Below are 25,103 nucleotides of genomic sequence, written 5' to 3'. Positions count from 1 at the left end.
ATAAGTGTAATTGCACACCTTTTGTAAATGTGCAAACGGTACAAAGATGCAATGGATCTAAGGTGGCTCGAATGTGTGGCTGTGTGGAAGTTGGTTGCTGCGTTCTGTTTCGCTTTGATGATATGCTAAATGGTGTAATTGACGATTGAAGTGGATGGATTGAAGGTCGACAGATGCATGATGCTTGTTGTGAGCTTGCTTTTGTTCGGGACCATTGTGATGCTAATGCCTCGTTCGAAAGTTGTGCTAGAGGAGAGGTTGCTGATGAAGCTCTTCCTGGAATGCTGTGAATGGATGGGGATCGCCAGGGGGGTCGAGGAACGCAGGCATGTGCGCGAATGCATCCTCTCTGACTCCGTTGGCCCCTTTGAAATGCTTTGTTAGGTAGTGGCCATTGATATGCTCGCGGTTCATGGTGATGCTAGGCCATGTTGCTGCTCGCTGCAAAAGGCATCGACAACGGCGCCTGTTCTTGCCTTTGGCCTTGCTCTTGCAATAAGAGACGATCGAGTGTCGCAACGTTCGTGGCCTGTAACTGCTGCGCCAGCGCTTGCAGCTCATGCTTAAGGCGTGCGTTCTCGTCCATGAGCGATCTTCGATCTCCATGGAGACCAATGTTCTCCTTCTCCAGTTCTTGAATCCGTGCGCAAGCGCATTCCAACACCTGCACCTTGATCATGCGCCCGTCTAGCCGACCACCCAGGCAGGCTTTGAGCTTCTGGAATGACACAGTCAGGTCCGCCTGCCGCTTCTGCTCGGACCTCATACGCTTCTGCTTGCTCTCGTCTAAGCGAGTCTCGTAGGTGGCATCGCCAAACTCGGCGCGCCTGCGGACCAACCCTGTTTTGCCAGCAGAAGCGCCAGCAGCTGTTGGGGAAGGGGTAGAACTAGTAGCCATGCGCTGCAGCGAAGTCGCGCGCGAGTGGGTGCCGGGAACGGAGTGCGTGCTGGTCGAAGCAACTGAAGCCAGCGTAGAAGAGCGAGAGCGCAGCGGTTCGGATATCGACGTAGACACGGCAGGGCTCATCGAATCATCGAACACTGCAGCATCTCTTTTTGTCGGTGAACGAAGTGACCAGTCGAACGAGGCATCGGCCGAGTCAGGGCCGAACGATGTCCGGGGGTATGGCAGAGAATCGGTTGCACAAGATTCTAGTGTCGATGTTGAGGCCCCGACCTGTGAGCGCGCTATCAAGCTCGACTCAGTGTCATGGTGTTGTGCACCGGTCGGGTCGAGTACGAGGGCAGTCGGTGGAGACGCTGTTCTACCTCCTTGAAAGTGCTGTCTCTTGGAACGGCGGAGGGGCATCAGGATGTCCTGTTGCTCAGCATGTTGCCCAGGCATTAAGTCTGACTGCCCTGCCCACGACTGGCCATGATGGGGCGAGGAAAGCGTGCCACTTTTCTGCGGTGAAGCACGGGGTTGGGCCGCAGCAGGCATGATCATGTTCTGCTGCCCATGCAAAGGCTTGGTGGGAGAGCCGCGCACAGCGAACGCAGCGATGCTTTCCACCTTTCGTCGCTCGGACCCCATGTTGAGGCCACCACTATGTACGCTGGAGAACGAGGCGTGCTTGGAATGCGAGCGGGACCAAGAGGTGGCTGCGCTACCTGGTGTACCCACGCTCGTTGTCGAGGTGGAGCTGTCGCCGAAGATGAGCGAGTTGGACAGATCATCGGCCCATGACAAGTCATCACGTGAGCTTTCGTTGAACAGACTGTTGGCCAAAGAGCCGCTCTGAGAGGACATGCTCAGGTCCTGGAACATGTCTGGGACAGAGTGATCACGATCCGATTGCTGAGAAGAGTCATAGCGAGGAGCGACGGTCGATAAGCTGGACGAAGAGCTTTGGTAGAACGCCTGAGTTGATGTGACCATGTCTTGCATGGCTGCGTGGGCATCTCGTCTTGCCTCAACGAGTTCCGCAGATCGTTGCTGCGGTTGCTGGAGCAGCTCTTGGGAAGAAGTGTGCGCACCGCTCATGAAAGCACTAACAAAGTCGGATAAAGGCAATGGGTTCTTGCTCTCTTTAAGCAGCCGAGCATAAGCCGCAGCAGCTTGCTGAACCATGTCGTTGGCGACGGCTCCGTCGGCAGCGACCGTGCTCGACTCTGAAGTCAACGTGAGGATGCGCCCATTTTGACCTTGGATTTGGCCTTGCTTTGTCGCAGCTGCAGATGACTCGCCTTCCCCATCTGAGGGCATGTCCGTTTCGCCATTCATAGTGCGTACAGAGGTGACACGCGAGCCGTTGCGTCCCAACCCCGTACTCGATTCATCTGGAGGGCACGAGGCAAGACTGGCAGATTGTCAGCTGCCCGATAGGTGGGACGAACAAGGTCTTCCGCTCGTCTCTCCATGAACTCTTCGCAGCTTTTCATGCAGCCATGTGTACAGACGAATGATATCCAGTAGCTGATACCCATGCCTCGAGCAATGCACTCACCCAATCAATAAGCGCTATCCGGTACACAGAGGTCCTTTTTGCTGCTGGCAAACCCGCTCAACCCTGTTTAGCCCCGAGTGAGCCAGGCCGATGAGCCTTGTCGTAACTTATCGTCAAAAATTGCCTGCCGGGACAGTGGAGTCGAATGGCTCGCACAAAGGGTTCTTATTTGCGTGCAGACGTGACAGTGTCACCTGATCTTCTTGTGTCTCCGGCCAAGTGCGGTGCGGGCAAGCTGCGGAGTCAGATACCTCGCGGAGAACCTGCTCCCGATACCGATGGCATGACGAATAAGGTGTATTGATAGCAGCTCCCGGACAAGGAAAAATATATGCAAGCTTTTCCTCACGTCGAAGGAAAGCAGGCTTCCTTTTGATCGGGTTTGGTCTCTCGAGCTCGACTATACTCTCTCATACATAAGCCTTGCATTGTACTTTTGCAATTGGCTGGGCCACTTCTTCTGACGGCTTTTTGGTTGCAGAGGCGGTGTTCCGCGCATAAGCCAGCGCGACAGACTGATCTGAGCCAGAACAGATTTGATTGCGACAAGACAAACGGCCGTGGATCAATCGCAGTCAATCAAGACATGCATGCCGCACCAGGCCTCAGGCGAGCGGAGCTGGCTTCAGCTTTTTCGCGGCAGGAACCACGGGAAGCGGCCGCCTTTCCTCGGTGGTGTCTCTTCGGGATACGGACCACGAGTATGTATTGAATCTGGACGGGGGAAGGGAGAGAAGGTGACATGGTAATATGCATGCATGCATGGTGTGCACAAGTGCACACACACCCATTTACTATTCGTTTTCGCTTCATCGATATGCAGCAGCTTGCAGCGGAAGTTCATGCGAGTCCCATGCGTTCATCGTGGAAGTCAAAGTGTCTCGCATTCATCCGGAATCTGTATATACTATGTAGTACATCGAAAGCAAATAATACATTGCTGCCCCTCGGGTCACACCCTGCGGCCGAGTGCACTGTGGTCATTGCTCAGGACTACCCAGCCTAACGCACTAGAGGGTTCCTAGAAACGGAAAGAGACCATCTTACTCATCATTGTGCCATTCATTTTTCATTTCTTTTCGACCGAGACGACGAGTTGCCGCGTGTGTACATGCATGGTGCCACTTTGATAGGGGATGCCGGATGAGGCTGGTGCATTGATGAACCACTGCTGAATGTATCAACGTATTCTAGCAATTAGAAACTCCTCGGCAAGTCAGTCTATGTACCTTGGTGCGAGCGATCGGACTGACTCTGCGAAGTGCCAGTCATACAAATTGGTCGCAACAGGTCCCGTTGCGGCAGCGTCGCACGAGCCTCGATTGGAAGAATTGATTCGCGACTCCAACAACCATTTCAAATTCGTCCATGACGTCGTGGAGAAGAGTGAGCATTAGCAAACTGATCAGGATCCATGCATCATGCGGTGGTAAGGTGGTTTGTCATGGTTTGACGTTTTCGCATTGGACGGCTGTTGCTTGGCGCAAATAGAGGGTTGCGTGGTGCGACTATGATGGCACTTTGGAGGAGTCTTCAGCCCGTTCCGCTCGAACTTTTGGAGGCCCGTCTGAGTGTTGCCCCAGCAAACCTTTGCGCTTTTGGGTTCACCCCATCCCACACCTCAACTTCCCTGCCTTCTCCTTGTGCAAGGTGCCCATTGCCTCGTTGGGGGTTGCAATTCAAGACAGCCCCCGTCTCCGTCTTTCGTTTCGCGCATGTAATTTGGACGGCTTGGCAATATCTTTCTCGGACAATCTGGTAGCGACGCGAGTATATTGACCATTCATTCTATTCCTTGATCCCAAAGCCGCACGTCTGTGAAGTTCCCGATTTCTACAGGGTTTCAAAGCTCGAAATTGTGGCGTGGGCGCTTCCGTCCGGGGCTCAGGGTCCTGGATTGCTCATCACAGAGCTCTTGCAGGTTGTCGCCGGGCTACCGCCCGACTTCATGTATAGTATGAGTAGTCTGGGCGATGTGACCACACTGTGCCAAAATGAATAGACCACACCATCACACCTCGGCGTGGGTCGCTCTATGTCGGCCCTGCTCATAATCAAAGCCCACCGTGGCTGCTCATAGTGCCAGGTGCCACCAAAGCCTACAACCTCCACGACTTACAGTCCTCATCGCCTCATCACGGTGCCACAATAGGTGGCGGAGGGTGTTAGATATTGAACTTGAGAAGACTGTCACAAGTCGCAACGCATTTATTCATACGTATATACATCCATGCAAGCGAAGTGTGCAAGTTGTCTGTTGTCGGTCTTGGACGCTTGGGCGATGTGATGATGCAATGCATGCGTATGTAGGTTGCTCTGATGAGCGAATAACAGGCTAGATCTGGAAGGACGTCGCGCCTACCTCTTTGTGAACCGTGAAGGTGTCGTGATCCGTCGCCCAGACTCATGCATACAAGGTGCCTCTATTGAAGAGCAGGCAGATTCTCGAGTAGATACTAGTGGATACAGAGCTGCTTGAAAAGACAGTCAGACGGTCAAGCTTGGACCACTCTAAATGCACTCGCATCACAGTCTCATTGCACATGAGTAACGAGACATGCATACGATGCATAGGCTCCGGCCCTTTCCTTACTCGGCAGACCTCCGCACTTCGGACCGGATGTCGTTCCCATCTCGCGATGTTTGCTTCGCAAATTCCCTCGGCTTTCTCTTATTTACACATGAACCCCTCTTCATGCGGTTTCTGTTTCTTTCATTCACGAGGTGTAAGTAATTCAGTGCAGACCTCAGGCCAGTGTATTACATAGTGTCAAGGCCTCTGCAATTGGTTCAACCTGCTGCGGAGAAGAACCCCATGGACGACCCGGTCCACCCCGGTGGAAAAGCGACGGAGTAAATTGGTCAACCATGATACAAAGTCTCGTTCGCACCGACGAAGTGTGGACAGCCAACATGCCCTGCATCACGTAGCTATACGGTGGCGCAGCAGTGCAGGCAGCTCAGCAGACCAAAAGGTAAACCTTAGAGGCGAGACAGGAAGCCGAAGAGAGTCAAGATTAGTTTTTGCACCGAACTGACCTAACTGAGTGCAGAGTGCTGTCTCGACTCCCACGCGTGGTCTTTGGCTCTGCGCCATTTCGCCCGCACTCCGGACGAAGTTGAGTACCCGTTACAGCCTACTATCAATGCAGTCCACAGAGAGTCTGCAGTTGCAAGCGAGGTGTTTGATGCATCGCGCATGCATTTGGCCTCCTCTTCTCTAGAGCCTTGTGCGACCATCGGCCGGGCGATGAAATGAGTCTGGTCCACGATTTCGACTCGAAAGCCGTGCTGTGAATCGATCTACCTTCCGATCAGTCGGCGTGTCAATGGCAGCTACATGGCAGAAAAAGATGCTGCGTCGGCTATTCTCGTTTTCCAAAGCACGCGGTGTTTACCCCGTCGAGCGCTGCTTTTTTTGCCAGACGTCATCTCTAGTAGTGCCGGCCAACAGCAAGCTCGTTGCTGGCATTGGCTTGCAGCTCAAGTCCAAGTCTGACACCCCGCCCGCAGTCAGCGCCGGCACACCCGACGCGTGGTTCTGCTCGGCATGCGAGTGCTGGAATGGCGTTGAAGCGCTCGGAAACATCGCACATCAGAACGGCTCCTCTTCCAGTTCGTCAAAGCCTCGCAAATTTGCCTTTGCTCCAGCGCAACTCGCGAAGGGGGCAGCTGCTTCTCCTCCCTCGTCACGATCATCAGACTCGGCGTCAGCAACGGCAAGTTCCTCGCCGTTCTGCCGCGCTTGCCACCGCAACCAGACACTCATTCTACATTTACTTTCCAACTACCTACCCGAGAACGCTAGCCAAGGGCCTCAAGACGATGAAGAAGACGAGAAAGATACCCGACTCATGTCCCAACTACCAGCCTACCGTACCACGCTCGAGGCGCGCTATCCGCCACTTTGCGAAGCGTGTGCGCAAGTGGCAGAGGACCGCATATTGGAGGCCGATCAAGATGCGCGTAAACGTTTGATGAGCGGCTGGTTCGAGCGAAGCGGTGCGCGCAAGCGCTCGCTCCTATCCACGATGAGCGGGAATGGCGTCGAGGCTAAGGGCAAGGGTACATTGACGGGCCGCAACCCGAACAAAGCGGCGGATACCATTTTGCATGGGATCGAACGCACTGAGAGCGTATGGAAAATCAGAGGGGCTCTTTGGATTCTGACTCAGGGATGTTCCCTCTTACTTGCCTTGGCATCTTTCTCGGATCGAACGTCTACCCTTTCGAGGGAGGTGCGCAGGTGGAACGCCACAATTTTTTGGTTTCAAATCACTTCCATCCTATGGTCAGCTTGGGATCCGACGTGGAGAACGGGGATCGTCGAACGGCGACGGCCAGGCCGAACTCGTTCGGTCAGAGGGAGGGGCATCTGGGCTGTGAGTCACCAGTCATCTACAGTGAAGTCGATGGCATGTGCAGCGTACCCGCGTCCACGGACCTGACACATGAATTCCTCTGCGTTTTCAGCGCTCACAGATCTTCTGCTATCTACTGCGCTTGGTTCAGCTGCTTGTCCTATCTGAGAAGATGATGGGCACATCTCAGAACGCACTTGATTTCATCATAGAGTTCAGAAAGCACTTGAAAACGTCGTCCAGGCTAGGCAAGCACTTGCTTGAAGAAGGTTACGAACGAGGTTTTGCTGGTCCCCTTTACATCGGAGAGCAAACGGTCACCGCGAGATGGATGGCAGGCACAGCTGGTGGATTAGATGATACTCTGAGCTCCTCCAGTGGGTTCGAAACTCGATTCTCCTTGGGGATTGTTGTGTTACATTGTCTTGTGAGTACTTGGTCTGCCCTATCGGAAATACAGCGCTCTCTCTAAATGCATCTAGTTTGAACCTGGTCCTTATGCCCAGATCACCATCGCCGCCTTCTGCAACCTGAGGATCGAGCGTACCCCCGTCTTGAGTCTGGCTTCGCGGCGATTAGGTACGGTGTCCAGCGCCGAAGCGGATGCTGTCAGCAACGGAAGAGGCGAGGTAACTAATCGCCTAGCTGCAGCCTCGAGCCCAGTGGTCAAAACAGCCAACAGCGGCTTCGCGCACTGGAGCGGCACGCGCATGGCTCCGCATCAGCCAGCAACGCCTGCGCAACCAGCCCCCGTCTTCGGTGAATCGTCCCTCCCAGGAGCAGCATCGGTCGTTCAGGATTCATGGGCGCAGTATCCTTCGCCCCGTGTACCCGCATCGGACAATGGCGAAGCAGAGCCAGACGAGATGGACTGGCAAGCAGAGCACCCCGGCCTCATGTCTGGCGGTTCGAGGACTGTGGATTTGCAGCACGCGCATGCGCCAGCAACGCCACCGTCCTACATCGCCCCTCAGCGTTACTTTGCGCCCGAGACGCCGACAGGACTCGAATATCTGTTCGGGACTGCTCTCGCCATCGACGCTGCCAGCGCCTCATCTGCGTTTGGACTCGTGCAGGGACGGCATCAGCGCTGGACACATCTGATCAAGAATGTTGTGATAACGAGCTTGCTGAGTGCTTGCATGGTCATGCTCGTAGGATCATTTGCTTGGGCCGTTCAGCGTGCTATCGCGGCCATGTAAGTTGACGCTGGCTACTGCGACCCACATGCTCCACTCTCAGCTCTGATGAATGGTTGCTCAATCGGCTAGATGATCTTGTTGGCCAATTTTGGCAAGTGGCTCATCCACGCTTTGGTGTTGCTGACCACGTGACCAACACCATCAGCTCGTGTTGCGCGTCATGCTTGGCGGACGTAGTCAGCAGGACCAAAGCTGAATTGGCCCTCCTTGTCAAGCACTCGAGCTTGCTCAACAAGGCCACATGGCCGACAGGGACCGAAGTTAGATGCACCAGGGCAGCGTAGTGTCCCTCGCCAAGGATGTGCAAAGTACAGACACAATTCAGGGACGTGACAGTATCCGCAGCTTTGGAACTGACCCGATGTTAAAATAAGGATGCTGCAACACCCCCCTCCTATTCCGCAATCAATTCTAACTCTACTTGCTGCTTGGCGGCTCATCCGGACCGAGCATCAGCTCCGGCCTGACCTTCTGGTCGAACTCCTCCGGCGACAAGAAGCCCAACTGCACCGTGGCATCCTTGAGCGTGAGACCCTCCTTGTGTGCCTTCTTGGCGGCCTTTGCCACGTTGTCGTAGCCTAGATGCGAGTTGAGGATGGTCGCCAACATGAGGGATTCACGCAGGATCTGGTCGATCTTTTCGCGGTTTGCCTCGATGCCGACGACACAGTTCTTGGTAAAGCTCCTTGCGCCGTCTGCAAGTAGACGGATGCTCTGCAGCAGGTTCTTGACCAGCACCGGCTTGAAGACGTTCAGCTCGAACTGGCCATAGCTGCCGGCGACGCTGATGGTCGTGTTGTTGCCCATGACTTGTGCGGCGACCATGGTCAACGCCTCGCATTGTGTCGGATTGACCTTGCCCGGCATGATGGAGCTGCCCGGTTCATTCTCCGGCAGGCTCAGCTCACCGAGACCACAGCGCGGCCCAGACCCGAGGTAGCGAATGTCGTTCGCGATCTTCATCAAGGACACCGCGATAGTGTTTAAGGCGCCAGAAGCCTCAACGATCGCGTCGTGCGCGGCAAGCGCCTCAAACTTGTTGGGCGCCGTCTCAAACGGAACATCGGTGATCTTGCTGATCTCGGCCGCAACTTTGCTATCGAAGCCCTTGAACGTGTTAAGGCCCGTGCCAACGGCTGTGCCACCCTGTGCGAGCATGCTGAGACGGGGCAGGACATCCTTGACACGCTCGATGCCGTTCTCGACCTGCTTAACGTAACCACTGAACTCCTGGCCGAGAGTCAGAGGCGTCGCATCTTGCAGGTGCGTGCGACCAATCTTGATGATGTCGTCAAACTCGGCACGCTTCTTGTCCAGCGCAGCGTGAAGCTCCTCGAGCGCCGGGATGAGGTTCTTGCGGATCTGCAGGACCGATGCGACGTGCATAGCAGTGGGGAACGTGTCGTTCGAGGACTGGCTCATGTTGACGTGGTCGTTGGGGTGGACAGGCTTCTTGCTCCCGAGCTCGCCTCCGAGGATCTCAATGGCGCGGTTAGAGATGACTTCGTTGACGTTCATGTTTGTCTGGGTTCCCGAACCAGTCTGGAAGACAACAAGCGGGAAGTGGTCGTGCAGCTTGCCGCTGATGACTTCATCTGCTGCCAGGCCAATCGCATCAGCTACTTTGGCATCAAGGCCGAAGGTCCGGTTGACGTTGGCGGCAGCCTTCTTGAGCACTCCGAATGCCTCGATCAAAGGTGCCGGCATGCGCTCTTGCGGGCCGCCAATGTCAAAGTTCTGCAGCGAGCGCTGCGTCTGCGCGCCCCAGTAGCGGTCGGCCGGGACCTGCAAGTCACCGAAAGTATCCCGCTCTTGACGGAATTTCTGGGCCTAGAAGGGTATCTCCTTGGTCAAACTCGCACTGACTTGACATGAAGATGTGCCAACTCACCATGGTTGCGGAGACAGAGAGTGCACGAGAGGGAACGGCGATGCGTCTTGCTGCGAAGGGAGCAGCTGAGACGCGCGATACGGTAGGCGCCTGGTAAAGTCGATGAGGATGCGGGGACAAGATGGGTCAGCCCCTGCAAACGGTCGAAGCTGGCCAATCCGGTTCCCAATGGGGATGGTGCTGCGTGCGATCGCGGGGAAAACTCGTAGAAATCTGGTGGGTAGGTCTTGTACGGAGTAAGGTGCATGTACTCCTATCCGTAAGATGCTTGTAATGGGAAGAGATAAACATGCCTCTGGGGTGTTTGTGGAGTAGGCTGGAGTTGGCGCAGCCAGCCGCTTTGTTGCGCGCTCCTCTCCCACGGCCCTCTCCTCCATATCCGAGGAGTCATCTCCACTGCTGCCCTACGTAAATCTATCAAATCGTACTCACTTGAGCGACGAGCGGCCAACGCATCATTTTGGAAATATGAAGAGCAACAAATCTGCACAGCACAGGGAACGGCGAGGGCTCTCGGAATATACTTGATGCAACGGATAGCGATGCGAGTTGTAGCATGACAAGATGTGTATCGTCCAGAAGTTTCGGACAAGTGTTGCATACTCCATTCTCTATTCGCCCATAACCCACAGCTATTGGCGGCGAATTTCGCCCTCAGATTTTCGGAAAGCACCGGCAGGCACTCGCCGCCGGGGCCAAACGGGTGCCGACGCGGAGAGGTGTTTAGCAACCCTAAACCTAACTGCATGCCTCATCCCGACCGAGAAGTCTTACCGGAACTCGGAACTCGTATCAATTGCTCACCTAGAATTTTTCCATCAGCCGTGCAGCCTGCTGCTCCATCTTGTCGCCATCAACCCCTCCCATTACGGCTTTGTGTACTGTGTGCGCTTTGCCCTTGATATCTGCTCACCAGGTATTCCAACCCTTTCGATTGTACGCAAGCAGATTCCTGGAATACAGCGCAACGATGGCGAAAATCAAGAAGAAGGGCACGTCCGGTGCGGCGAAGAACTACATCACTCGCACGCAAGCCGTCAAAAAGCTGCAGCTCTCTCTCTCCGACTTTCGACGTCTCTGCATCCTTAAGGGCATCTTCCCCCGGCAGCCACGCCACGTGAAGCGGGCCAACAAAGGGAACAATGCTCCAGCTTCGTTCTACTATGCAAAAGACATTCAATTCCTCCAGCACGAGCCTGTACTCCAGACCCTGCGCCAGCACAAGGCATTCGCGAAAAAGCTGAGCAAAGCGATCGGCAAGCAGGAGTGGTCGCTCGCCAAGAGCTTGCAGGAGAACCATCAACCAGTCGTGCGACTGGACCACATCATCAAACAGCGCTACCCGACATTTACAGACTCGCTGCGAGACGTCGACGATGCACTCTGCTTGCTCAACCTCTTCGCTCACTTGCCCGTTAACAACGGCGACCGCGGCAAGAGCCTCGTCAATCACAAAGTCATCGCCAATTGTGCCACGCTTTGCGCGCAGTGGCAAGTCTACCTTATGCGCACGCGCTCTCTGCGCAAGATCTTCCTTAGCATCAAGGGAGTCTATTTCCAAGCCGAGATCCGTGGCCAGCAGATCACTTGGCTCGTACCGTACCTCTTCACGCAGCACATCCCCGACGATGTCGACTTCAGGATCATGCTCACCTTCCTCGAACTCTACCAGACGCTCATCGGATTCGTGATGTACAAGCTCTACACTGACGATAATCTTGTCTACCCGCCGCACCTGGACGTGGAGAAGGACGATGCCGGCGCGGGTGTCGGGGCCATCACGCTAAGCGAGAAGAGCGCGGACGTGCTGGCAGGCAGGAACGAGACGGCCGCCGAAAGCAGCGAGGCGGAGATGCAGGAGCAGAAGCAGACTGAAGCCGCAACTGCCGCGGTAAACGGGAGAAAAGTTTCGGCAAAGGACGTCAAGAAGCAGATTAAGGCTATCACGCGGAGCGGTGGTGCGGGAGTGCAGGAGGACAATGAGATGGTGGATAACGCGGCGGCGACAGTGGATGGGACAGCGAGTGGGAACGCAGCAGACTCGGACAAATTCCAGCAAGCATCATCGAGCAAGGTCTCAACAGCAGAGGACGCGTCGTCAGCACCCCTGATGACACTTGCCGAGCTTGAATCGTCTTCTTCCTCAACCTCCTCCTCTTTCAACATCTTTGCTCCGTACTACTTTTTTATCTCGCGCGAGTGCCCACGGGCGCTGCTTGAGTTTGTCTTGCGATGCTTTGGCGCGTCGTCCGAGCGCATCGGCTGGGACCTCGTCGCGGGTACCGGCTTTGCACTCTCCGAGGACGACCCGCGCATTACGCACCACTTCGTCGACCGGCCCGTTCCCGTCGGTGCAGAGGGCAAATCCATGTACGACGGCTCGCGGCACCCGGGCTCCAAGAGGGTGTATGTGCAGCCCCAGTGGCTGATCGACAGCGCAAACGCACGCAAGCTCCTGCCGACCGAGCCGTATGCGCCAGGCAAGACGCTGCCACCGCATCTGAGTCCATTCGTCGATGAAGAAGCGGTCAGGAGGAAAGGTGGGTATGTGCCCGAAGCTGCGCAAGTCAGCGGGTCGAAGGATGCATCGGCAAACGACAGTGCAGTTGAAAATAGCTCTGACGAAGAGGGAGATAACGAAGAACAAAGTGCCGATGTTGCGGACGTGGCACAGGATGCCGCTCGACCGGCACTCGCTGCGCTACTGCAAGATCCAAAGGACGGCATGCTTCTCGAGTCCGCCGAGCTCGAAGCTGAAGCGGCTGGTGGGGAGGAGGAAGTGGAGCGCGTTCGACGGCTGCAAGCAGCTGCGTGCAAGTCCTCCAAGACATCCTCGGCGATCAAGACAGCAGCATCGACGGGTGATGTGGAAGCGCAGGAGGAGAAGGAAGCAAAGGAGATGGCGCGTATGCTCATGTCGAACCGCCAGCGCAAGTTGTACAACAAGGTCAGCTACAGCCAGGGCAAGAAGGGCGAGGAGAAGAGGCGGCTCGAGGAGAAGAAGGCCAAGATCGTCAAGGATGAAAAGAAGGCGAGAAAGGCCGGAAAAGGCAAGTGATCGTTGACGCTCGCAGGTGTGCAGCGGAGACGTCGCGCATGGCAACATTGTATGATAGGAGTGACATTTAATTGCAGTTCTTTGCTCCTTGCGGTGTATTGCGGGTTCAGCGGGTTGGCTGCTTGACAAATGATGGTCCTTTGCAGCTACGAACCTCACATGGCAGCATCTTGCGATCCATACGATGGGCGAACTTTTGCGATTCGTGGCCGAGGGCCGCAGCTCCGCACAGGTTAGATGATGACTCGAGCTCATGGACCTTTTTCATCGTCATCCTTCAGCTTGTTCTGTTCGAAGCAATTGGCAATTGCCTAGTCGCAGCGCCTTGTCCTTTGGCCGTTTCTTGTACGCGTCCTACGCAACCAGGAAGAACCCTTCTGTTGCCCGTCGTGTGCACTTGCGTTGTAGGTACGTCCAGGTGCGGCCAGCCTCTAGCGGCATTGACTGAGCCGGCTGAGCGAGACGAGGCAATCGCGGATTTAGCGACTCGGATGGCGCAATCAATGAAATGAATGAGGCATTCTGCACGGGAATCGCGGTGGTGCGGAATAGTCTCAGACAATGGTAGAATAGCCTTGTTTCACACGCGGCGCTGCTCGCTCGCCCGCCTCACCCGCATTGTCCGGCTGGCTGGGTGTCATCGATCGCCAGTTGAAGTGAGCAGAATCAAGTTGATCTCTCTTCCCCTCTAGTCCTCGGTGACCGGCGTCGCGTCCGTTGGTTGGCTGCCTGGCTGGCCCGATCCATCCTCCCCCTTCGATCCCTACGTTTATATACTACGGACATCTTCTCCCGCACCATCTCTTTGCCGTTGATCTTGCCAACCACCATCCACGACTCGTGCGAGTTTGTATACAACAGAGGAGACCGCACGCCTGCAAGTTTGCGCAGCAGCAAGAGCACCAGGCATCAAAGCTGGAAACAACAAGGAACCAAACATCGCTCCCCAAATCGACACCAATCCATCATGGGTTTCTCCAGCGATGTCGAGCAGCATGCTTTCGACGAGGAGGTTATGCAGGTCGAGGAGTGGTGGAAAGTAAGCATGCTAGCCAATGATGCTCCAGACCGTGCAGCGTCCAGGCCTGCGCGTGTCTAGTATCAATAATGGTTACCTGCGTGTTTGATGTCTGACTCTGGATGAATGCCATTCTCTCTGCGACAGTCGCCACGCTTTGCTCGCACCACGCGCCCCTACACTGCACAGCAGGTCGTCTCCAAGCGCGGCACACTCAAGCTGACCTACCCGTCAGGTGAAATGGCCAAGAAACTTTGGAAGACGCTCGAGAACCACGCATCGCAGGGCACTACGTCTCATACCTATGGAGCTCTCGACCCTGTGCAGGTTACGCAGATGGCCAAGCACCTCGAGACTGTGTACGTCTCCGGATGGCAATCGAGCTCTACTGCGAGCAGTACCAACGAACCTGGTCCCGATTTGGCTGGTGAGTGTCTGCACGCCAAGCATTGCTTGAAAGAGGTCTGAAAAGTGCATTTCAAATCTGTTCCTCTGGGTGTAGACTACCCATACAACACTGTTCCCCAAAAAGTCGAGCACCTTTTCATGGCACAGCTCTTCCACGACCGCAAGCAGCGCGAAGCACGAGCCAACATGTCACCCGATCAGCGCTCTAAAACTCCTTATATCGATTACCTGCGCCCCATTGTCGCGGACGCCGACACGGGTCACGGAGGTCTGACTGCTGTCATGAAGCTCACCAAGCTATTTGTCGAGAAGGGCGCTGCTGGTATCCACATCGAGGACCAGGCACCAGGCACCAAGAAATGTGGTCATATGGCCGGTAAGGTGCTTGTACCCATCAGCGAGCACATCAACCGCTTGATTGCCATTCGCCTGCAGTTTGACATCATGGGTGTCGATAACCTTTGCGTCGCACGTACCGATTCGGAGGCGGCTACGCTCATCACTACCAACGTTGACGAGCGCGACCACTCCTTTATTCTGGGCAGCACCAACCCCAATCTCGAGCCACTCGTCGACGTGATGAACCGCGCAGAGCGCGAGGGCAAGACTGGTGACGCACTCCAGAAGATCGAGGATAATTGGAGCGCGCAGGCGGGTCTGAAGCTCTTCACAGATGCCGTCGCCGATGCGATCCGCAAGAATGGTGACAGCGGCAAGGCGGAGCAGTTCATCAAGGAGGCTCAATATAGCGCAAACCACAAGGCTCGCGCTCTGGCGGCCAAGTACGGCGTCAGCGAGAAGAGCGGCTTCTTCTGGGACTGGGACGCGCCACGCACGCGCGAGGGATACTACCGCTACCAGGGCGGCACGCAGTGCGCCATCAACCGTGCGATTGCGTTTGCACCGTACTGCGACCTGATCTGGATGGAGACTAAGAGCCCGATCTACACGCAGGCCAAGGAGTTTGCTGATGGCGTGCGCGCCAAGGTGCCTGGCCAGTGGCTCGCGTACAACCTCTCACCGTCATTCAACTGGGACGCAGCGGGCCTCAGCACAGACAAGATGCAAAGCTACGTCTGGGACCTGGCCAAGCTCGGCTTCGTCTGGCAGTTCATCACGCTTGCCGGTCTGCATTCGAACGCATACATCTCGGATCACTTCGCCAAGGCGTTCGCCAAGGAAGGCATGAAGGCGTACGTAGAGCTTGTGCAGCGCAAGGAGCGGGATATTGGATGCGACGTCCTCACGCACCAAAAGTGGTCCGGTGCCGAGTACGTCGACTCGCTCCTCAAGACGGTCACCGGCGGCGTCTCGTCCACTGCAGCCATGGGCGGCTATAACTCGGAGTCGCAGTTTGTCAGCAAGCATTGAGAGCAGAGGGGATGAGATTCGAACCGTACTCGACGCAATCACTCGCCCTTCTTCCATCACTCCTTCGCTTTCTTCCACCGTTTGCGCCACCAAATGCAGGACGGAGCGGCCCATAACAGTAGTACTTTGCACAGCCAATGTGCTTTCTAGTTCTTTTGTATTAAAAGGAGCGTCAAGGCGATCCATTATGTAGTCCTCGTCTCGGCTGAGGATGTGTCTTTGGCAGTGACCCTAGTCACACCATGAAGAATGCGAGAGAGCGACGGAGTGGGCGGTGGGAGGCATAGCCTGGTCATTGGAATATGGCTTGGCTGAGCGTGGCGTTTGCGTTTGTGCGAGCGATGGAAGAGTGATGCAGTGCCTGTGGCTGTTCGTCTCCACACAGCACCCAGTCGGTGGACAGGACGGGCGTGCATCAGTGTGGCATTGCAGCATGAGAAATAGACGCATGGTGACGACGCTACTTGAGGGAGGGCTGGCTACACATACACGGATGGATGGACAAGATGCCGTGTCCATCCCGTGCCCCAAGCAGACATTGCTTGTCGGTGCAGCGTGCAGCGTCAACAACAAGATCCTGCAGCTGTCGTCGAGACGATCGTCTGGCGATAGATCGCTATTGGACCCACAGCTGCGGCAACGACCATCGCTCACCCGTTACGAGTGAACATGAGCGCCAGGAGGGCTACGTGTTCGGCTCGGTAACGCAACACGCCTGGTCGTTCGACAAAGTTTCCGGAGCATAAGAGGAATCTAGACGAATCCCATCGACATTCGGTACGGTCCGGCAAAGTCACCTGCCGTCAAGCCCTACTAAAGATGCTCCGCGCACTCTTCTACTATGTCCTCGGAGGCATCACCTTTCTCCCACTCTGCCTTGTCGCCGGCTTTCTCTACTTTATCCTGACCTGTCCGCCAGTTGAGCAGGATGGGCAGCCTTTGCGTGCGTCAAAGGCGGCGGAAGGGGCACCGGGGCCACTGGGCGATGTCGACCTCTCACCCGAGCGCAAGGCCGAAGCCCTCGATCTCGCCGTGGCAGCGGCAGCGAACGCCTCCTCTGCTGCCGGTACAGAAGAATCAAATACAGCTTATGGCGCAGACACTGCCGTTGTCGGTGGAGTCGATATACCCACAGCTGCCAAGCGCCTGCTACCATTGCGCACCGACAAGCCTGGAACTTCGGCATCGGCTGCGGCGCCAGTATCGAGCAAGAATTTCCGATCCGGCTGGCTCATCGTCCGAAAGCAATTTCACCCGCCTGGCTCGGCTGAAGCAGTGCCACATTCTACACATACAGAAGGTATCAGTGATGTTGGCGATGGTGGCTCTAGCACTGGTGGTGCCGCGGGAGACTCGGGATCGTTAGGCAAGAGCAAAGGCGGCTACATGAGCGCGGTCTACCGTGGTCTCCTCGACTATCGGAAGAACCAGGCTGGTGGTAACCAAATGAACGGTCAGTCAGGATCAGATCCCGAGGCCGAGCAGCAGGCGCCATCCAACAACCTCCCCGGAGGCCTCGAAGCCCTCAAGAGCGACGGCAACACCAAGAACGGGAAGCCGGACCGTGCAGGTGTGGGCCGCAACCAAGCTGCAAAAGAGCAGTTTCACGCGATCCTCAAAGGACCCATCCTGTATCTCTACTCGGCGGATGAGTCGTCGCCCAATGCGACAAACGAGGTGCAAGCTGCCATTGACGTGCGAGGCAAGCGTGTCAGTATCTACATCGCAGGCCTCGGCGACGTACAGGGAGAGCCGAGCGAGGAGGGCTTTGAGAGTATGAAACTGGGGAACGGAAGCTCTGCAACGGTTGACAGTGGTGGCGACGGTAGCCTCGACCAAGATCCGGACGCGTCAGCAGTTGCAGCGGCGGCTACTACGACCGAGGAGGCAGAGGCTGCAGCGGCTGCTTTGGCAAAGGCGAAGCGGCACGAGGCTGTCGTCGCCAAATGGAAGGCTGTCGCTGCGAACGTCCGTGATGGCGAACTGTTCATGAAGCGCAATGCTGTGCGCATCGTTGGAAAACTTCCACCAGCGCTTTCGACGAAGTTGACCAAGGGGCACGTCAAGGCGTTGGATTTTACCGAGTGGTTCATCTTTGCCAAGTCGGCCACACTGCTCGAAGATTGGTACCATGCGCTGCTGCATGCTTCCCTTCTTCCGCTTCCAGATCACAGTGCTCCAGGCGCTTGGAAAGGCGCCGACAAGAGCAACATGGCTCCCTTCCAGGCGACCACCGACCCCGTCGGCCCGCTCTTCTCGACCATGGACATGTCGGCGCTGCTCGCGTCGCTCGACACGGTCCCCGACCCGATCCCCCTGCGCTGGCTCAACGCGATGCTCGGCCGGGTCTTCTTCAGCATCTACCGGACCGCCTGGCTGGAGGACTACGTGACGAACAAGCTCATGAAGAAGATCAGCCGCGTCAAAACGCCAAGCTTCCTCAGCGACGTCAGGGTGCGCGAGGTCGATCTCGGCAGGACGCCGCCTGCGTTCAGCAGGCCGATGCTCAAGAGTTTGACGGGCGAAGGAGAGGCTAGCATGGAGGTGAGCCGCTGCGCTTGCTTGGCTTGCGCGCATGCAGACAGCTGAATTGTAGACTCTCGCATCGAATTGCAGGTGACGCTGCATTACACTGGCTCGCTGCGGCTGACCATCTCGACCAATCTCACCATTTCTCTCGGTTCGCGCTTCAAATCCTATACCGTCTCGCTTCTCCTTGCCGTTGTACTGCGCTCCCTCGAAGGAAACTTGCTCCTGCACATCAAGCCGCCGCCGAGCAACCGGCTCTGGTTCGGCTTCACGCAGCCACCCAAGATGGACCTCGCCATTGAACCGGTGGTCAGCGAGCGCAAGGTTCAGTGGTCCATGGTCACGAGGATCATCGAGAGCCGGATTAGAGAAATGGTAGGCCAAGACGCAAATTGGAGTGTACGCACACACGCTCGAGATCTTACTGACAGCCTGTACGTCCATTCTTGCCGCAGATGATGGAGTCGCTCGTCTTACCGCATATGGATGATGTCCCGTTCTTTGACACCCGACCCATGACGCAGCGCGGCGGCCTCTGGGCAGACGCGGTCAAGCGTGCGGATCAGACTGCTAGCTCAAGTTTCATGTTTGCAACTCCGAGCTGCGACAGCAGCAAGAGCCAATCGAGAAGACCCTCGGCGCCGCATGCGCCTCCGGTCCCTGAAGGTGCAGCTTCTTCGGAGGCAGAGGACGGAATTTCGTCCTCTGTCAACGTCAGTGCCGCCGCCGCTGATGACGAGCTAGCGCCTCGTATTCATCAATGTAGGCAGATTCCGCCCGGTCCTCCCGCACTGCCTACGAGTGCGTCTGCTAGCCTGAACTCCTTGCTTTCGAGGGACGCTGCAGCGGCTGCTGCGAGTGGAGCACAACAATTGCAAGCGATGAGCATCGGGTCAGACAGCCAGATAGGGACAGGCCCAGGCTCGACCGGCAAGCGAAAGACCTGGTTCGCCAGCTCGTCACGCTTAGCTGTTCCCTCTGGCTTCACGTCTGCCTCTGTTTCTGCCAGCCGCAAGACCTCTCAAAACGCGAGTCAACTTTCTGGCGGGACTTACTCCGGCAACCTTCCTTCTTCTTCCAATGCGCCACCTCTTCCCGAGCAGGTAGAGGCTGCGCATGATACCTCAGATACAGGAGCTTCTTCTGTCAAGTCCATGCCAATACAGCGAACATTTACACAAGGCACGCAGGGCGCCATCGAGCAAGGTTCTCGTGAATCGTCGCTCATTCTTAATGATTGGGACCCATCTACTGCGGCCGATGTGCCAAACATTCAAAGGACGACCTCTTCTGCCCAGATGGACGCTGTTGCGTCTGCGGTTGAACCGCAGGAAGATGAGTTGGTACCGATCATCCCACCGCGTCCGCAACAGGCAACCGAGCTGTCATACGGTCAGATAAACAAGAAGTGCGACATCTCAGATCAGGAGCGGACATCGCCCGCCTCGGCGCCATCGCAGCACGGTCACACTGCCAGCTTTGCGTGGAACGGCCCAAGTGTCATCCTTACTCCAGCGCAACAGGCTCGCTACGATGCTGCTAGGTTGTCGCAGCGCACGCAAAGTCTGAATGTGGGTGCGCTCGCGGGGCAGAATGTCAGTGGTGCGCTGCTGTCATCCTGGAACAAAGCAAGAGCAAGCCTTGCGGACAAGGAGAGCCGAACAGCGGCGGCGAAAGATGCCAAAGATGCCATGAAGCGAGGCTGGGCCAGCTTTCAGTCTCGCAGAATGGATGGCAAGAACAATGCGTTGAGTGCTGTAAATGCAAATGTCACCGCTGTCAACCAAACCTTGCACGAGCGAGGCTTGATGATGTCATCCGGTCGCTCAGAAACATATTCAACGTCGTCGGAGCCACTCAACAATTGGCTGGCCAGCAGTCCACCCGACCCGGTCAGCATGGCTATAGGCATCGACACCAATAAACCCGAGCGTGGGTCGACTAAGCGGAATAAACAAGCCGAGGCTGACGAGAGCTTCCGAGGCGATAGCCAGCATTACCCACGCACTGCCGTCATTCGCGATGAAGAGAGGGGGGGTAGAGATGCTGATCGTTCTGTCAGCGCATCTAGTTCGCGGTCGAGCTCCGTTAGTAAGCAGTCATATCGAGAGCACCGGGCAGAGCGGGCCTCCAACACCGTAACACCTACTACATCGGAAGCCCCGAAAGCACCCAGTCCTGTCACTGCGGTTCACCAACGAACTGGCTCATCAACCTCTCAAGATGTGCACACAGGCTCGCCGCCAGCGCGCGCATTTATCCCGGCTGCCCCTATTGCAACCACATCGGTAGCTTCTGGGATAGCTGTCGAGTTCGCAAAGTCCAATGACAAGGCTTCTGCCATTTCTCGGTCTGTTAAAACAATTACGGTCGAGGCAGACCAATCACCGCGGACGAAAGAGGCAAGCGGAAGTGGGCAGAAGCCGTCGTTGCCGCTCAAGGGAATCAAGGTGCAGCCGAAGCCCTCGGCCATGATGGCGATTCCAGGCATGTCAGCAGGTGCAAAAGCTGAACCACAATCGTTCAGTGCATCCCCGCCGCTCGGAACAAAGCGTGAGCCGGTCGAATCCCTAGAGTCACGCCTCTTCCCCCTTCCTGCAGAAAATTTCTCTCCTTCCGATGGGCCAACGCAATCTGCAGTGGGACAACCCGACGCGATGGTGGTCAGCGAGCCTGGCGTGTCCACGCCATCTGCAGCATCAGAACGGTCATTGACAGAAGGAGAGAGGACCGAGATTGTACAACCTGCTTCCGGGGCAATTGAAGTGCAGCCTCGTTCTCAGGTAGCGATCCTCGTGGCCCCGCAAACAGCAGTGAACCAAGTCAAAATGACCTTCGAAGATGATGCAAAACGCAAAGTTGTTGCCACAGCTGTGTCAAAGGATGGACTTATCTCGGGCGAGCACGGGGCAGATAATGACATCCGTGCGGCGTCCGGTATGGAAAAGGATGTGACTCCTTCAATTGAGGCGCCTTCGGACCCGCAACAACCCCTCATTGACTTTGTTACAGACGGAGACCCATGGCAGCTGGACGACCCGGCAGCTCAATGGTTTGGCTACCCAGCGCTGAAGGCAAATGCTCCCAATGTATCATAGAAATACTTCGAATAGCCCATTCAACACGTCTTCCGGTCGGTGCTCGTAAATTACTGGACAAATATGCAAGAGAGATACATTGGGGCTGCTAGATTAATCCTTTACATTGCTGAAGGCACCTTCTTCTTGGGTGATCCGTTTAAAATGCCGAGGCTCAGAACACCAGGTGGCTTTGCTGAGCGGGCTTGCCCGCGTTTGCTCGGAGTGAGATCGTTGTTGATCTTACGCTGCTGGGTGTATACGGTACCAGATGCTACACGTGCTAGCGGGTCTTCATCTTCTTCAACCGGACTGCTGCTGGCTTGCTCGCGAAGGCTGGACGCTGCGTAGCGTGGGCCTTGTGAGCCGCTGCTCGGACGCAAGACCGTAGCAGGCCACGCGGTCTTCGAGGCTGCAGGCGCCGGGGTGTCAACGTCAAAGTTGGCTGCGTTCGCGTTGCGCAGCACCGATTGAGGCGCCAAACCCAGGCTGCTTGTGAGTCCGAGATGCTGTGGCGAGGAAAATTGATCATCCCTGCGCGACGGGCGGCTTGCTGAGCCAAGAATGCCAAGCGAAGGCCTGACGACGCTCTTTCCCAACGCGTCAGTAGTAGCTTGCGATGTAGACTTGTGGAATGGCGTAAAAAACGAGCGAGAGTGTCCTTCCGCCACAGATGCTCCTGGCCGAACGGGCGAGATGTTGATGTCTTTGGGATCTAGTCGTGGCTTCTTGGAGGCGTCGCTCGTGACGCTGTTGGCCCGCTCCTCTTCTTCGATAGGACTTCGTTTCATGCTACCGATCGGGTCCGCAAACTCACGTGCAGGTGTAGCGACCAGCGGTGGCAGCTTTAAGTCAACGCCGAGTAGAGGCATCCGAAGTGGCAACAGGCCTGCGAGGGGCAGGTCCTGATTGGCGCCGCTTGGGGAGAGACCGGATGTGCGACGGGACAAGATGGGTGAGATCTTGTGCTGCTCAAGCGAAAATGGGTTCGCCCGAGGTGATGAAGCACGGTCGAACGTAAAGCGGGACGCAGACAGCGGAGCAGCAACCGTCGTTGTTGCGAGCTGCTGGCCCGCCGTCGGCTCCTGGTGCGATAGAGGCACGAGTGGCTCAAGCGACGAATGGCGCCTGGGTGATCCGCCGAAAGTGCTCTCCCCGGATGCTGGTCGGCTAGGTGCGGAGACCGAGTTAGACCGTGGGCTCATACCCGGGCGCCCTAGACGGTACTGCGCCTCCTTGCGCGGTCTCGCCGATGGCGAGCGGGTCGGGCTGTCACCCTGTGCATTGTTGCTATTCTGGCGCTCGGCGTGGGCACGCTCGTTAGCTGAGGTGGACTCCGAAGCCAAAGCCAGCAGCTGAGAAGCTGCCTCTTCAGCCGCTTCTTCGGTCTTTCCAGCTCGCGCTTTGCTATGAGGCGGCTCGATGTTGTTCTGATTCACCTGCTGAGAAAAGGGGTTCACATCCGACGAACGGGCCGAGCTTGCGGTAGCAGCAAAGCTGGGTGTCGCCATGTTGAGAATACCCGGTTTGGGATAGACACTCGTCGGCGGCTGCTGCTGTTGCTGAGAAAGATGGGTCGATTTTTCGCCCGAAGTAGGAGGCGAGAGCAGCGGCTTGTACTTGGATCCGTACATGCTGGCGAGCATCTTATGCTTGAGCGCGTGTAGGTCCTTTTCGGCGCTGCTAGGCCCCGTCGACGGCGGTGTCGGCTGCAGCATGGCAAAGTGCTGAATCGGTGTGACGTTCGGGTCAAGATGACGGATAGTGAATGAGACTGGTCCTTGAGCTGGAGGAAGGTCGAAGACATCAGGCTGATGATTTTTCTGTGGCCTGCCTGTGCCAACGCCGGCGATGCGGTCGGCGACAAGGCCAGGGGAAGCGTTAAAGTCTGAGCGTGCAGATGAATCAGGAGCAGCCCCACTAGCGTGGCGGAAGAAAGAGTCATCTGCTTGTTGTTGCACGCTTGCAATCGGTCTGCTGTCAAGTTGAGCTGATGACTTGTTCCCGCTTGCGCCAGCTCCATTCGTGGAGGGGCTGGCGACGGCGGCACTGGTGCCGAAGATGCGCGACCCGACGGAGAATGTCGGTTGTGTGACACTGGGCATCCCGCCTTCCGGCTCATCCATCATCTGGTCGAACTCATGCGCTGGCATCTCAGCCATGCGTTTTCGAATGGTATTGACATCTGCATCAGGAGGCAATCCGAGGGAGACAGCCTTGTCCTGCATGCGCTTCTTTCGCGCCCATCGCCTCTTGCTCTCGAGCATCCTTGCACGTCGTTCCTCGGCGTTCTTCGGGCGGTTTGCGTCCCCATCCCAACGCGTGCGACGCGGCTGCAGCGAGAGAGGGATCGAGTGCTTGTCCTGCAGATGCCGGCGCCAGATGCTGCGCGCGTGCTTGCCAGTGTACTGCTTGTCGCAGTGCGGGCATTTGAACACTTCTGGATCGCTACCATCGTAGGCAACCGGCGCGCCGAGCGTGTCGGCCGACGCGTCGCCGTGTCCGCTGTCATACGACTCGTCAAAGTCGTCTTCTGCGAACGAGGACGCGGACATGGCGGATGAGTCTTTCGAATCGAACAGTCCATCCTCGGTTTTGAGCGTCGGGGCAAACGGAAGCGAGCTACGTGTGCGCGCGCCTTTACTGCCAGCCCTGCTCGCGACAATAGAAGGCCCTCCCATGGAGTCTTGCGATGCCTTCTGCGGGCCGGTGGCAGCAGCAGCAGCAGCTGCTGCCATTCTTCGTGAATTGGAGTTTGGCATGCTGTTTGACCGTTCCATAAATGTAGTTCCCTCGACCATAAGAGATGCGAACTCCCACGGAGGCTCGCCGGTGACGCCCGAAAAAGAGTGGCCGCGCTGAGCGAGGGAGGGCGCCGGGACGAGCTTCGATGCGTCTATTTCGTTATACAGCGGAGAGAGCGGGAAGCGACTCGCTGTGTAATGAGGAGATACGGCCACTGCCGCAGTAGCCTCAGAGTTTGGAACAGAGAATGGTGTGGACGAAGTCCAGTCAAATGCACCTTGCTGCTGCTGCTGCAGAGCCTGCTCGTTGAACTCGTGCTGTTGCTCCTGAAAGCGACGTTGATGTTGTGCCTGAAGCGCGGCAAAGTAGTGGAGCTGCTGCTGGTACAAGTCTTGCTGTCGTTGTTGCTGCTGTTGCTGCTGCTGTTCTTGAGAGGACAAAAAGCTGTACGCGCATCGGGCTTCCCCCTTCTCGAGAAACGCAGTCGAAAGAGTAGGAGCTGCGTCGGTACCAGTTCGGTTGATTTGGAACGATGAGGCGACTTGCTGATGCAGTGACGCGTTGATATTAGCCCGCTGCGACGGTTGGAGCACGCCGAAGACTGCAGAGCTTTGATTCTGACGAGCTGACTCGTCTGTGTTGCCGGAGCCGGAGGCGGAACCACACAGCGAGGCATAAGACGACATTGCGAATAAGCGGTCGTCGTGTCAGCAGACCGAGGTTCGTGACAAGATGGAAAGTAAATCGAGATCGAAAAGCCAAAAAGCACATGCGAGAAGACGATCGTGCCTCCACAGCATTCATCCACCGCAGTCCTCCAGGTCCGAGTCTGCAGCTCTCTTATGATGGAGTTGCAACCTCGATTAGACCATGTGGTTGTGAGAGGACAAGCTGGCGAGGTCGACATTGGTGAGGGTTACTGCTTGATGTGTGGCTGCCAGTGGCCTTCGGACAATAACCCCCCTACAACTCCAAGCCCCATACCGTCCTTGCTGA

At 56.5% G+C, this 25,103-nt stretch overlaps 7 protein-coding genes across 7 annotated transcripts; 4 read left to right on the top strand and 3 right to left on the bottom strand.

The window, feature by feature from the left end:
• Nucleotides 1-402: 402 nt before the first annotated feature.
• K437DRAFT_172775 (uncharacterized protein) lies at nucleotides 403-2,708 on the bottom strand. The gene is made up of 2 exons (XM_013386292.1): nucleotides 2,448-2,708; nucleotides 403-2,280 (listed from the first exon to the last, which is right to left on the bottom strand). Exon 2 carries the CDS (start codon nucleotides 2,222-2,224, stop codon nucleotides 422-424), a length of 1,803 nt encoding a protein of 600 aa, XP_013241746.1. The 5' UTR covers nucleotides 2,225-2,280; nucleotides 2,448-2,708; the 3' UTR covers nucleotides 403-421.
• A 2,893-nt stretch (nucleotides 2,709-5,601) lies between these two features.
• On the top strand, nucleotides 5,602-8,219 carry K437DRAFT_172734 (uncharacterized protein). Its single transcript, XM_013386291.1, has 3 exons — nucleotides 5,602-6,829; nucleotides 6,921-7,235; nucleotides 7,315-8,219. Exons 1-3 carry the CDS (start codon nucleotides 5,777-5,779, stop codon nucleotides 8,008-8,010), a joined length of 2,064 nt encoding a protein of 687 aa, XP_013241745.1. The 5' UTR covers nucleotides 5,602-5,776; the 3' UTR covers nucleotides 8,011-8,219.
• On the bottom strand, nucleotides 8,219-10,047 carry K437DRAFT_172739 (fumarate hydratase). The gene is made up of 2 exons (XM_013386290.1): nucleotides 9,902-10,047; nucleotides 8,219-9,840 (listed from the first exon to the last, which is right to left on the bottom strand). The coding sequence occupies exons 1-2, from the start codon at nucleotides 9,902-9,904 to the stop codon at nucleotides 8,428-8,430; spliced, it is 1,416 nt and encodes a 471-aa protein (XP_013241744.1). The 5' UTR covers nucleotides 9,905-10,047; the 3' UTR covers nucleotides 8,219-8,427.
• Nucleotides 10,048-10,767: 720 nt separating this feature from the next.
• Nucleotides 10,768-13,044, top strand: K437DRAFT_258226 (uncharacterized protein). The gene has a single exon (XM_013386289.1). The coding sequence runs from the start codon at nucleotides 10,872-10,874 to the stop codon at nucleotides 12,957-12,959; it is 2,088 nt and encodes a 695-aa protein (XP_013241743.1). The 5' UTR covers nucleotides 10,768-10,871; the 3' UTR covers nucleotides 12,960-13,044.
• A 626-nt stretch (nucleotides 13,045-13,670) lies between these two features.
• On the top strand, nucleotides 13,671-15,864 carry K437DRAFT_258224 (isocitrate lyase and phosphorylmutase). Its single transcript, XM_013386288.1, has 3 exons — nucleotides 13,671-13,998; nucleotides 14,125-14,404; nucleotides 14,480-15,864. Exons 1-3 carry the CDS (start codon nucleotides 13,927-13,929, stop codon nucleotides 15,754-15,756), a joined length of 1,629 nt encoding a protein of 542 aa, XP_013241742.1. The 5' UTR covers nucleotides 13,671-13,926; the 3' UTR covers nucleotides 15,757-15,864.
• Nucleotides 15,865-16,254: 390 nt separating this feature from the next.
• Nucleotides 16,255-21,434, top strand: K437DRAFT_172694 (uncharacterized protein). The gene is made up of 3 exons (XM_013386287.1): nucleotides 16,255-18,300; nucleotides 18,373-18,660; nucleotides 18,741-21,434. The coding sequence occupies exons 1-3, from the start codon at nucleotides 16,576-16,578 to the stop codon at nucleotides 21,381-21,383; spliced, it is 4,656 nt and encodes a 1,551-aa protein (XP_013241741.1). The 5' UTR covers nucleotides 16,255-16,575; the 3' UTR covers nucleotides 21,384-21,434.
• Nucleotides 21,435-24,975, bottom strand: K437DRAFT_172700 (uncharacterized protein). Its single transcript, XM_013386286.1, has one exon. The coding sequence runs from the start codon at nucleotides 24,791-24,793 to the stop codon at nucleotides 21,485-21,487; it is 3,309 nt and encodes a 1,102-aa protein (XP_013241740.1). The 5' UTR covers nucleotides 24,794-24,975; the 3' UTR covers nucleotides 21,435-21,484.
• Between the last annotated feature and the right edge of the window lie 128 nt (nucleotides 24,976-25,103).

The sequence above is a fragment of the Tilletiaria anomala genome, assembly GCF_000711695.1.
Source record: "Tilletiaria anomala UBC 951 chromosome Unknown K437scaffold_79, whole genome shotgun sequence".
NCBI classification, from domain to species: Eukaryota; Fungi; Basidiomycota; class Exobasidiomycetes; order Georgefischeriales; family Tilletiariaceae; genus Tilletiaria; species Tilletiaria anomala.
Note: the sequence above shows the minus strand (reverse complement) of the source record. Positions and strands in the feature narration are given on the sequence as shown.

Bases quoted from the DNA above. Each gene is read 5' to 3' on its own strand.
- K437DRAFT_172775 (XM_013386292.1), bottom strand. From the start codon at position 2,224: ATGAATGGCGAAACGGACATGCCCTCAGATGGGGAAGGCGAGTCATCT.
- K437DRAFT_172734 (XM_013386291.1), top strand. From the start codon at position 5,777: ATGGCAGCTACATGGCAGAAAAAGATGCTGCGTCGGCTATTCTCGTTT. The intron at 6,830-6,920 runs GTGAGTCACCAG...CTGCGTTTTCAG, and splicing joins GAGGGAGGGGCATCTGGGCT to CGCTCACAGATCTTCTGCTA. The intron at 7,236-7,314 runs GTGAGTACTTGG...CCTTATGCCCAG, and splicing joins TTGTTGTGTTACATTGTCTT to ATCACCATCGCCGCCTTCTG.
- K437DRAFT_258226 (XM_013386289.1), top strand. From the start codon at position 10,872: ATGGCGAAAATCAAGAAGAAGGGCACGTCCGGTGCGGCGAAGAACTAC.
- K437DRAFT_258224 (XM_013386288.1), top strand. From the start codon at position 13,927: ATGGGTTTCTCCAGCGATGTCGAGCAGCATGCTTTCGACGAGGAGGTT. The intron at 13,999-14,124 runs GTAAGCATGCTA...TCTCTGCGACAG, and splicing joins AGGTCGAGGAGTGGTGGAAA to TCGCCACGCTTTGCTCGCAC. The intron at 14,405-14,479 runs GTGAGTGTCTGC...CTCTGGGTGTAG, and splicing joins ACCTGGTCCCGATTTGGCTG to ACTACCCATACAACACTGTT.
- K437DRAFT_172694 (XM_013386287.1), top strand. From the start codon at position 16,576: ATGCTCCGCGCACTCTTCTACTATGTCCTCGGAGGCATCACCTTTCTC. The intron at 18,301-18,372 runs GTGAGCCGCTGC...ATCGAATTGCAG, and splicing joins AAGGAGAGGCTAGCATGGAG to GTGACGCTGCATTACACTGG. The intron at 18,661-18,740 runs GTAGGCCAAGAC...TTCTTGCCGCAG, and splicing joins AGAGCCGGATTAGAGAAATG to ATGATGGAGTCGCTCGTCTT.
- K437DRAFT_172700 (XM_013386286.1), bottom strand. From the start codon at position 24,793: ATGTCGTCTTATGCCTCGCTGTGTGGTTCCGCCTCCGGCTCCGGCAAC.